Raw genomic sequence first — 12571 nt, forward strand, 5'->3', positions numbered from 1 at the left:
TTATTTGCAGGATAAATTAGTTGGTGACAAAAGTTGGTCCAGCTGTGGAAGAAGAGGGTATCCCTATTACCAAAGAAAGATCTTCTGCCCTCTTTTACATTGAGGGATATACTCATTCCAATAACTGCTAGGCGTAGGTCAAACGTCGCACTTCACATGAGCCCAAAATCTAATTGAAACAATTCTGACTTGAGATGCAAACTAAATATCAAAATTTCAAACCAAGAAGCAGCATTGCCCATAACTTTTTTTATTTATACAAACACCCTGAGTCGGCTCTATCCCCTTTACATGCATCAAATCCCCTCTACATGCATCAAATATCATAATAAAATAAAACACTGAGCCTTGAATAAGCCTCTATTTTCACTAGTTTATATAAAAATATGAGTGATTTTAACTGGTCCTTAAAAAAATATAAAGTATAATAATTATTTATAGACCCCTTGCATGTGATGTCAAAGCAGCTTAATCTGCTGGGGGACAAAATGAAAAATTCCAATCCTGAGAATTGCAGCCTATTATTTTGTCCCCCAGATTGAGCTGCATTTTCTAAGTGCTACAAGGGGTCTATAGATGAAGTACGTAGGCACAGTACACTAATTCCATTCTTTTCTTTTCTTTTACTTTGACTATTGCTCACTAATTATGCAACTATATTTCATATTAGCCAAGTAAAATCACTTGGACGTTTTGACTGAATATATCTAGCCAGTATACAGTGCTCCTGTAATCCTCCCCACAGCCACTTCTTGCCTCCACTGGAGAAAACATTGAGACAGTGTTACTTTTAATTTGTTTTTTCCCCACTGAGTGGGGAGATTAAGAGTGGCTGTACAACACCTTTTGAGTTAGCAAAGTAACTTGTGTAATAGATAAATAACACAACTAAGAAATTATATTTACTGTGAGTTTTCTTGTAGAATTCACATTGCATAATATATATTTTTAGATACCTAATCTATACTAGAGGTTAAATTTACTTAGATCTGAATATTTATGATAGGCATTGCTCCTTCATGCATCATTTAACTACCTAGTTCCTTTTCAAATGCAAGGTAAAATCTTTTAAAGTCATCACTCAGCATGCAACAGCAATGATACAAGCATAATCTATAACCAACGCCTGCTACATAACTGCTTTAGCCCTTCTCACGTGCGAAATTGTACAATTTGAAGTAGGTTTTGGTGGAGGCCAAACAGATATGTTTCATAATTACAGATTTGTGCTAAAAGCACAAACTTTTCAAAGCCATATGCCCTTGGGTTGTCATGGAAATGCCATAATTGACGTCCACCAAAACCTGCTTCATTGCAATAGCAAATTGTATTTTTCGTGCATGTGATTAAGAAGCACTGTCATAATAAGGTCACTCCTATAGTACGGACTCTTATTGTTTTTGTTTTGATGGGGACACCCTATTGCTATGCCAGGCAATGCGTCTGGTCTTCTGTCCTGTGTCCCTATATTTTTATCCCTTACATGTTCTAATTGCTACAAAGTTCTATTATTGTAACAAATACAAATTCCAATCTTCTGATAACCTGCAGTGTTGGGCAGGAGGGAAGGGGGGGAAAGGAGGTGTTGAGTGGGGGTTAAAATGAAAATAGGTATAATAAATAGGTTGAGCTACTTTGATCCCACATACAAGCTATAGTCTTAGTTACCCAACGCCTCTTTCGCCTCTTTGATGTCTCCCACCAGCTTCCGCGAAAAACAAAACCCGAAAATCTGTAGCATAGGTAACGCGGCTGCTATGGAAGCCATCATAATAAGGTTACTCTTCAACCACTTCTCCGCTTCAACAACACAACCCGATGTATATACAACCTTGCTGGCTTCAGCATTGGATTGTTTTATCACACCAAAGCCACACTGAGAGTTTATTTGATCTTCAATGCAGCAAGAGAATGGCACGCCACATCTTTCTACAGAAGGAGAGGAACAGTTGAAGTATATATTCTGTTCCCAATCTCGATACGTCGTAGTGCCACAACATTTCAGCTCTTGTTGGAGAAGGTCGATGATGTTCTGTAAATCAGGATCATCCCGGTACCTTTGTATTGCATGATGTACAGCATTTTCAACTTGGGTTCTTACTTTAGTGGCATAAACATAGCCCAGAACGGCGGCAATTATCTCTAACAGTAACATCAATCCCAACATTGCTGAGTAGAAGCGTAGAAAGCATATGTTCTCTCTCAACGCGCCCAGACATCCAGCAAACGAGATCAAAAACATCAGTACTCCGGCAATGGCGAGCATAACGGCAGGGTCGGTACTCAGTTTAGTGATTTTTCCGTAGAGTTCTTGCTTGTTTATAATGGCGTATATAGCGACAGCGATGATCAAGCAGCTTATAAACCAGAACAACACGTTCATGAAGAACATGGTGAACTTCACACAACAAGTAGATTTACTGGGGTAAGAAGGTTTCGGAGTTGATCGCTGCTGTCTTGGAGTCTGGAATGGCTGTACACGAGTAGAACGAGCCATCTTTATATTATGGAACAAGAAGAACGATTAGACTGATCACACTTCAAGCTGTTTCTTGAACCACTTTACGTGCTAGAATGAGAACTCTACACAATATATTACATTTTCCTTGGTGAGTGTTCGCTTTTCTCGTCAAATGTTTACTCAGATATTTAGTAAATACCAAAACTGTACAGAATGTATTTGGTTAGCAACATAAACGTTCCCAGTGACGTCTCGAGGCCAGTTCACTAAGGTATGACGAAAAATTCTCTCGTCTGATTGGCTGAAATAAATCTAATTAAGGCCAATATCGTACCCAGAGCCTCAAAGGACGAGATTAGTCCCTGCTGTGACAAAAAGTGAAAAATACATAGAATATTTCATCGAATTAACCTAAACCAAGTCTGTTGGAGGGATGTGTAGTAAAAGGACTGCCTCATTAGAAAATTTAATTTTAACGCTAGCAGTAAACTTGACAGTGCCTACACCTCATACGCAGAGAAAAAAACAGTAAGCACAGCGTTTGTAGATTGTCCATTGGGACTGCCTTCCCTTTTATTCGTCTTTGCTCAGTCTAAGCCTCGATTGTGCACAAATGTGTTCTTTTCTTTTATTAAGGTCCAGTCACAGGCGGCCAAAACAAGGTTCCTGTGTATGGTTTATAAGGGAATGTATGGAAGTTATGATAAAGTTACGAAAATAAAATGTTTCACTCAACAATTGGCCTCAAAACTTGCTGCAGTTGTTGCTTTTACTTTTGTTCAGTCTTCTGGCTAAGTTTCAGCGCGATTTGAGGCCGTTATTTAGGTAGAGAAGAGCGGATTTAAAAAAAAAAAACACTAAACGGACGCGTGGGAGCAAACAGAACTCGACCCTGGAGTATTTTCTACAATTTTTCAATTAAAACGGAATCTATTCGATCTAAAACTCTCCGTCGTACTAAAATTCGTTCACGATCATACGCACGCAGCTGGGCAGGGATTAAATGCCCGGTAATTTTTAATTCGACGATTCACTAAACGAATCGCAAAGTTACGAAATAAGTAGCTATTAGTTTCAGGTCACCCATCCAGGTACTATAAACTTCGCTCAACCGGACTTGACTCAGTGTCATCATTGAAGCCCATGTTTTTACACCTCGTTTCCAGGTGAATCAGCATATCAATGTCAATATCAAAACAATGCACCAAATCAACCGAATTCGTGTGCGGCAGGATGTAAAGGATTAGCTGTTGATATGGTGTGGGGGGCTGGCTAGTCTCTCCCCTGATGCTTTTGGGCTAAAACATTTCCCCTCTTTTTTTGCCTTATTCGTACACCCAAGAACTGAAAGCTATAATTGCCGTCAGGTCGGAAGTCCATACCACGCCTCAGCTCATTGTATGTCTCCAGTGGAATGGTATTTTGTTTGTTCGTTTGTTTGTTGTTGTTGTTTTTTTGTTTTTGTTTGTTTGTTTGTTTGTTTTGTTTTGTTTTTTGTTTTTTTTGTTTTGTTTTTTTTTTGTTTTGTTTTTTTTGTTCTGGGTTCGGATGTTATCGTATTCAGATAAGATTTTCTTTCTTTCTTTACTCCACTTGACTTCAATTCTCGGTATTTTCTCTCTACATATGGCTATATTTTATGTTCAGTTATATGGTACTGCGACTACTGCATGTCTATTCAAAGGGGACAGTATTTCTCAGTCCCCGCGCTTGCCGCAATATTTATAAATAAATAAGTACTCACAACACGCAACAAATCGTTTCTTATTTGCAACAACTCGTCTAACATGCAACAAATCGTTTCTTATTTGCAACAACTGTGTAACATACAACAACTCGTTTCTTTTTTGCAACAACTCGTCTCTCTGGCTACAAGACTATGTAGATAGGTGTGTGTGCTAACGTGCATGATGGAAGAGGATAAACAAGTTGCGAAAGAGATTGTCAAGGTTATTGTTGTCTTCCCATACATTCCCTTGTAAGAGCCTTTCGCTGAATAAGCGCGAAGTCTTCGAAGAAAATCTTTAATTTCTCAGCCTGTACATAAGCTGCGAACTCCAAATCAGCAATTTCAGCGACTTTGGAGCTCTGGCTACAAGACTATGTAGATAGGTGTGTGTGCTAACGTGCATGATGGAAGAGGATAAACAAGTTGCGAAAGAGATTGTCAAGGTCATTGTTGTCTTCCCATACATTCCCTTGTAAGAGCCTTTCGCTGTTCGCTGAATAAGCGCGAAGTCTTCGAAGAAAATCTTTAATTTCTCAGCCTTTACATAAGCTGCGAACTCCAAATAAGCAATTTCAGCGACTTTGGAGTGAACATGCAACAAATCGTTTCTTTTTTGCAACAATTCGTCTAACATGCAACAAATCATTTATTATTTGCAACAACTTTGTAACATGCAACAAATCGTTTCTTTTGCGCAACAACTCGAACGAGTGAGAGATTTTCGACACGAGAAGATAAATTTCGTATCTCAAAGCGCCCATGTAATATTCTGTTTATTTTATAATTATCCATAAAATTAGCTTAATAAGCTTTTTATTATTATAAAAAGTTTTTATTTATAAACTAATAGCTTAGACACACATGGTAACGATATTTTCACATGTGAAATTATCAGTTTTTCGAAAAGGAGAAATATAGGTATTTTATAGATAATTAGTGATAAATAGAGGATATTACATGGGCGCGCGGAGATACGAAATTTATCTTCGAGTGTTGAAAAGATCTCTTACGAGTGAGCGCAGCGAACGAGTGAGAGATTTTCAACACGAGAAGATAAATTGCGTATCTCCAAGCGCCCATGTAATATTCTGTTTTTATATAATTATCAATGAAGTATGTTTTGGCTTTTTCAGGCAATTCTTTCCGTGTATTTTTGAATAGCCATCGCAATGGTGTTATTTTCACGTGTGAAGATATCAATTTTTCGAAATAGAGAAAAATAGATATTTCATTGGTAATTATATAATAAATAGAGTGTTCTTCGAGTGTTCAATTTCGATATTTCACGAGTGAGCGCAGCGAACTATTGAGATATTAAATTTGAACACAAGAAGATAACTTCCATATCTCCAAGCGGCCATGTATTTTTCTGTTTATTATATAAACCATAGCACTGTATTTTTTCAAAACAATCAAATTTTATTGTAGAAAACATCCCAAATACAAAGTTCAATTCGACATAAACCGAGAATTTATAAATACAGTCTCTAATAAACAAACCCAAATCAAGTTCAACTCTAGACTGTTCACCCTCGTAGGGTTGTTGGTTCATATTCCTCACCGTTTTTCTTTCTGATTAATAGCAAAAAACTGGACAAATACGAGTCGAGTTCTTGTGGGGAAATCTCTTCAAACGGTCGAGTCTCCTTCTCAGTTGTGAGAAATAACTGAATGAGCGACAGGTCGTTCTTTGTCTTTTTTTGGTGTTTGCATTTTCCTCCTCGATAAAATCTATGACGTCTTGTAAATCAAATGTGACAAACCTTTCAGCCATGTTTTTGAGCTTAATTTTCGATAATTTTAACAAAATTATCGATCCAGTGAGCAATCTTTGCAACCACATACGAGACAAAGCTGCCGACCGTTGTGATTTCCCCGCGCCTGTGAGAGCAATGACGTCACAGAATACTGAAAACTGTTTGGTTATAATTTTACATGTGAAAATTATCGTATTTTTACTTGTGTTGAAATACGAAATTTCTCAGTTGTAGAAATCTTTGTAAATAACTATAGTTTATATAATATGCAACAACTCATCTAACATGCAACAAATCGTTTCTTTTTTGCAACAACTCGTCTAACGCGCAGTAAGTCGTTTCTTAATTGTTTGACCTGCTGCATAGCTCTAACTAACTTCATTGGAATAAGAAGAACTAGAAATGAGCGTCAAGCAAAATAGCTGCGTTTTTACTATACAAAGAAACGACGACGGGAACAAAGCTACAAGCCATCAAATTTTCTTTCTTTTAATTTCTTCAGGCTAAAATGAAATAAAAGAATAACAACAAAAGAAAGAGCTCACGTCCAATTCACCTCCTCATTTATTACGCGGCCATCTTACTTATCAAATCAAAAGCTGAGAGGGGACTATATTTCTAACTCATGATCATGCAGACTTTAAGTGACGTTAATATACAAGCTATAGAGTACAGGCTATTTATGATTTTTAAAAAGTGCATTGTCGTAAATATTGTAAAAAAATCAGCATTATGTTAAATCGATAGAAATGTCTTTTTGCATAAATGTGCATTAAATATATTTTTTCGAGGTTGTTCTGCAGGTTCCACCATACCAAGATCCGTCAATCCACAGTTTACTAACGCCAAAGGTAGAGACTAAATGTTTAAGAAATTGTTACGAACAATTGGACCTGGAAATACGTCACCGTGAGTTTTGAAGCTCTATTACTCATGCTTGTAAGATATACTTTCAAACTGTATGTGATCAGATCTGTCCATAGCACTTCAGGTCCCCAAGTCTATAATAACCGCGTTCATTATAATCATCAGTATCTCCAAACCTTAACTGAGTGACGGGCAGCGTGGATTTGTCAGTCAACAGACCACTGTCACTGCGGGTTCCAAGCAGCTTGTTATTACAGTTACACCCCCCTGGCTCCCCCTGACAGGAGTTAGTCATACCACAAGCACACTTCTTACTTCCGGGTGTAGCCCCTCCCCAATAATCTTGTCGCACATTGTCACGTGATACCCACCAGGCGAACCCAGCGGTAATAAACATCACGTCTCCTGTGCACTCGAATTCAATGTATTGTTCACAGTTTGACGAGATGTTGGTTAGTGCTGTTATTTGAGCCATGGTTGATCCATAACTGACAGTCTGACGGTAAGAACCAGGCATCATGGGTACTCCAAGGACTGGTATCTTGCCCTCGCTATCATGACTAAAGGAAGTCACACCCACACGTCCTCTATCATTCATGTTGCAAAACACACTAAATGCAGGCTGTCCTGATTGACCATCAGGGTCGATGACGTAATTCCCAGAGGGTGTGTGGGGTAATACCTCTTTCAACTCACTGCAGCTCTTTGGTGCTATTTTTTTGAGGTCATCTGGGGATCGTGGTATTCTTATCTTTACTTCAACTCCTGTCTTTATCTTCCGTTGTTTAATCTTAGCAACGCAAACGTACTGTCCTGCATCTTGGGTCGTACATTTAGTAATGACTAGTGTGCCATTAGAGTTAACTGACGCTTGGCCTTTCACAATGTGCACAGGTTTATCATCCTTCTCCCATACTATAGTTGCAGACATGGAGGCTTGACAGTGAAGTACTAGACGTCTACCTAAAACATACGTTGACGTTGGTGGTGGTTTGATTAAGAAAACTAGAGAAGGGATAACTGTTACCCGCGCATGTGCAGTTACACGTCCCAGGAGGTTCTCAGCTGTACACACATAGGTACCATCATCATTGATTCCTACGTCAATTATTCTCAAGCTCCCTGTATATGACGTAATTGTTCGTTCTGGCAGGGTTCCTGTGGATCTAGACCATGATATCTTGGGTGATGGGACACCAGATGAAGCACATGCGAGGTGCAAATCTTGTCCTTCTTTGATGCTAAGGGGTTTGGGTCTTTGGATCAGACGAGGTGGCACTAAAATATAGCAGAATAGTAAACTGATGAGCTTCAACTAAGATTGATTGAAATACTTTACATTTTCTTTACGTTTTCTTAGGGACAGGTCATTATTTATCGCCTATGGGGAGAGGGGGTTGAGGATTAAAAATATAAAACTCTTTCATTATAGTTGTCACTGTTATCAAGAACAGCGTTTTTTTAGGAGCCTGGAAATTCATTATTTCAAAAGGAAAAGGGATAGCTGAGTTTTGTAAATTTTCTTGATTCTGATAGCTTAAAATGTTGAGCAAACCGTGATAGTACACGTGAAAGTGGTCTTTGTTTTCAGAATATTCTGGAACTCGTACTGACCTTGCACTGTCAAACTTGTCTGTGCCTGCACCATACCGTGAGCATTCGTTGCTGTACAAATATAGTTTCCACTGTCCTTTGATATCACATTTTTGATTGACAGACTTCCATTGGAATGAGCCACGTGACGACCAACTGGAAGCGATGCATTAAGCCTCGACCACGTGACTTTTGGGCTGGGATTCCCATTAATAAGACAATTAAACATTGCCATGCTACTCTGATTGACAACAAGAGCTTTTGGTGGTTTTGTTATAGAAGGGACTGATTCTGATTTTGTATTGGATACCCTGTGTTTATGGGAATCAACGGACTCAGACGGCCCTTGAGGTTCCTTATCTCTATTTGGAGCTTCAGGACCCTGGTCACCTTTTGGCCCTTGAGGTCCTGGATCTCCTTTGGGTCCTCGTAGGCACATCCTCTGGTCTCTCGTGCAGATCTTGTCTTTCACGATATTTTTCAATTCCTTTCTGATTTGCCGTCTGATAGCAGAGGTTAAGGTGGTGTTAGGGCTGCTGCGGCGTATCCTAAGAAGAGGCTCTAAAACAAAAATAACCAGAAGTATTTTACCGGGAGAAGGGGTATGTTTTTGGGGGGGAGGTGGAAGGGTCATTCAATCAGTCTCAGGGGGCTCACATAGGAATTCGGGTCGAAGAGTCAACAAAAACAAAATTTGGCAAACAATTGAGGAATCATTTTATCATGCAACAAACTTCGGAGAAAGGTCTCAGATTATTTGGGGGGCTATCAAGTGAATCCTGCCCCCCCCCCCCCCCCCCCCCATCCCCTCCCCCGATAAAAAATAAACATGGTATTAGCATGTATTAGTATAAATCCGTTTTGGTAACTAATACGAACGTTTTATTTCTAAATTCACAATGGAATTCCCATGGAGGTCAAATGTTTAGTGAAACAATGCATCACTAGTGTCTGGCTGTATGATAGTGAAGGAAATTGTATCCAGCTGGAAAAAAAACTGTACATTTTTAGCTATTTTGGACTTCGAAACTAATATCGCACACAGTCAAGTATGTTTGTGGGTGACAAACTGTCCAGTTGGACACTCGCTTTACGGACATACTTCATATTAATAGTGTTTAACGAGTAACTGTTACCAATATTTTACCTTGTTTTTTGTCGTTCTTTAGACTACGATGAAAATACTCTGAACTACCGGCCAAAACTAATTGATTACGATCCAACAGTCCTTGCTGTTTGTTCATCTTAACTTTTCCCTGATTCGCCTCAGCTGTAGATGATTCCATTGCTTTGGAGTCTTTGATATCAGGAGCTGTTTTTTGGAAGTGTTCGTGTGCGTAGAGTCTAAACTCCACGTGCAGAACACCAGCCAAACACAACAAGGATATCAACAAACTAGTTCCAGACAACAATGAACTAATGTCTTGCTTCATGACTGAAGATCTTACACGAAGAGCAGCGACGGGAGGACAACGCACACTAGATTTACAAGTATTAAGAGCAGAAATGTCTCCTGCAAGCTGCCAGCGGGCAATGTAGATGTAATCGGACTAGCAATAATTATATAGATGCAAAGATCTTTTAGAAGAAACTGTTAGTTGAACTAATGACCTTACTGTATCACATTTCATGATTCTTGTTATTTATAGCTAACAAGAAGAAAGAGTTCCATTTTTTTTTCTTTTTCTGTTTGCAAAGTAGGTCATTCCTAGCTCACGTTTTGTTTTTTTTTTTGTTTTTTCCGCTTTTGTTTTTATGTTTTTCGTTTTTGCTTTAAAATTTTCGTTTTTGTCGTCAAGTTTTTTGATTTTTTGTGATTTCGAAAACCGTAGTAACTTTTTGTTTTTCGTTTTTGATTTATTTTTATTAACGTGACGCGAAAAATAAGTGTCGCAAAAGGTCAGCGTACTAAAGAAAGTAAAAAAAAAGGATTGAATGGTTCTTCAGCCACTTAATTTCAATTGAAATTTTGAAGGTTTTTTTTGCGGAAACTGTTGCCTCCTTTGCAGCCGTTCTTAGGGTCGTCACGCAACGTTGCGTGACGACCCTAAGAACGGCTGCAAAGGAGGCTACGGAAACTGGGGAACAAGCAAATCTGCTCACATACGATGCCTAGCCCGGTTCGCATTGGTAAGAGGCGAGCCTTTTCACCATTATGTCACCTGTGCCTCCCATTAAAAAACACACACAAATACTCCATATTGCAGAATATTTTGAGCATTTTGGGGAAAGAAAATTTTTTAAATAAAAATCAATGTTTTAGACAATTTCGCCAATTTCGCAAAGGTCTCCAGTATTCTTAAACCTTGTAAGAGCACACACATATTGCTTCCGAGGCCCAACGTCTTTTAATCTCCTTCTCTCTCTCTTTGTCTACCACTTACCGTGCACACTTGTAATACACTATATCCCTCCTTTTTTCAGAATGCATAATAGGCGAAACCAAACTTCTAATGTTCAATGACTGAGTTCATATACAATTATGAAGTTATTATAGGTTAGGGTTAGGGTTAGGGTTAGGGTTAGCGTTAGGGTTAGCGTTAGGGTTAGGGTTAGGAAGAAATCGAAAGGTCTCCATGACTTTTTTTACTACTAAATAAACCCGTATAATTGGTAAAGTGAAAAACCATTTTTGACCAAAACATTTTCAAGAAATCACTGGACTAAAACATCTTGGTAAGTTTTGCTTTAAAAATTTATTATCATATCGTTTAAGTACTGAAGAAATTACTGATATATTGCTAATTAGGCAACGGTACTGTCTCCTGCTTTGACTCCGAGGTCAAACGTCGAACTTCACATTTTACTTAATAACATCCAAGAAGACCTCCTTGTTATCCATTGTTTCAATTTAGTTTGGCTCATGTGAAGTTCGACGTTTGACCTGATCGTAAGTTATCCTAGCTTTGTTTGCCATAGCGACTCTCGTAAAGGTAAAAATATCAAAATGTACTCTTAAAAAAAATTTTTCGTAGCGACTTTTTGGCCACTTGTCAACTTATTTCCTTGGTTTCTTAGCATTAACAGGATCAAAAATATCCTTTCTAGTGTTCGATAGAAATAATTCAACTTCTGGGTAAGATGGTATCGATTTATGTGACTTATTTTTATATGCAATAATTCAATAAAAACAAACAAACAGAAACTTTTAGTTTGCGAGACAAATTCACGCAAAACTTCTAGCAAAACGTTTAGGCCATAATTCGTTGCCTTTTTAGTATTGATAGGAATGGCATTTACTTTCATTTTTTTCAATTTCCACATCGGAAATTGTAGCAAAACAATTGCCGGCAGATGCCATTTTGTTGCCGACTCAATATTCCGAGATTCAGAGGTGAATATCGTACAATATTCACCTCCAATTAACCAATGACCGCGCGCGTTCTTAGGAAGTACACAAGCTGGTATATGCTAAATTGAAATAGTATAATACTGTTATCCAGAATATTTTAGTAAAATGTCGTCTAGAGTTTGGTTCTTTAATCTGTCTTTACAGGATTTGCTCTTGAATGCTTTACTTGCCCAGATAAAGACTCCTGCCAAGCCCCAACCAAAACAACTTGTGGGAATCTAGAGGGCTTTCCTGCGCCTTATGACCACTGTTTCGTTCATAGGTAAGCGGTCTAAATTCAGTGTAATCCAACCGTTTAAGTCAAATATCGTTAAATAATCTAACGTATACAAGTTGGTATATGCTAAAACTTAATACCAACGAGTCGTTTTATTTGTGTTTTAGGTGCTGCCTTTTCTTGTTATAGGTGTTCTGATTTACCAATGGGGGCCATTAGAGACGTTGCACAAGCACCATGCTCACATCCAATCAAACAACAATGCAGCCATCACAATTTTCGTTCGTTTGCAGTGGAACAAGACCGCGTTTCTATAACGTTTTGAGTGTTCTACAGCTTGAAGAGTGTTTCATCAGAGAACAGAACATAGCTAAGCCTGATCTATTCGCTTTATATAATAGATTTTTACGAAAAAAATAGCGTAAAATTTCAAAAAAAAAGATTTGTTTACAAAAAGTACGCGCGTATGTCGTCAAACTCACACAAATAAATTGGATCTATGCGATGATTGGCTAAAAAACGCGACCTATGGCTATCTGATTGGTCCAGTTACGACAAAACAATAGCTAGATAAATAAGAACACCATGACATCTG

General features: G+C 38.3%; 2 protein-coding genes across 2 annotated transcripts; both read right to left on the reverse strand.

The window, feature by feature from the left end:
* Positions 1-234: 234 nt before the first annotated feature.
* On the reverse strand, positions 235-2713 carry LOC116298200 (tetraspanin-33). The gene has a single exon (XM_031706582.2). The coding sequence runs from the start codon at positions 2495-2497 to the stop codon at positions 1661-1663; it is 837 nt and encodes a 278-aa protein (XP_031562442.2). The 5' UTR covers positions 2498-2713; the 3' UTR covers positions 235-1660.
* A 3698-nt stretch (positions 2714-6411) lies between these two features.
* LOC116298202 (uncharacterized) lies at positions 6412-9992 on the reverse strand. Its single transcript, XM_031706585.2, has 3 exons — positions 9555-9992; positions 8429-8968; positions 6412-8092 (listed from the first exon to the last, which is right to left on the reverse strand). Exons 1-3 carry the CDS (start codon positions 9838-9840, stop codon positions 6915-6917), a joined length of 2004 nt encoding a protein of 667 aa, XP_031562445.2. The 5' UTR covers positions 9841-9992; the 3' UTR covers positions 6412-6914.
* Positions 9993-12571: the final 2579 nt, after the last annotated feature.

The sequence above is a fragment of the Actinia tenebrosa genome, unplaced genomic scaffold (genome assembly GCF_029948245.1).
Source record: "Actinia tenebrosa isolate PJP-AT-01 unplaced genomic scaffold, QUT_ActTen_1.0 utg165__unscaffolded, whole genome shotgun sequence".
In the NCBI taxonomy this organism is placed as follows: Eukaryota; Metazoa; Cnidaria; class Anthozoa; order Actiniaria; family Actiniidae; genus Actinia; species Actinia tenebrosa.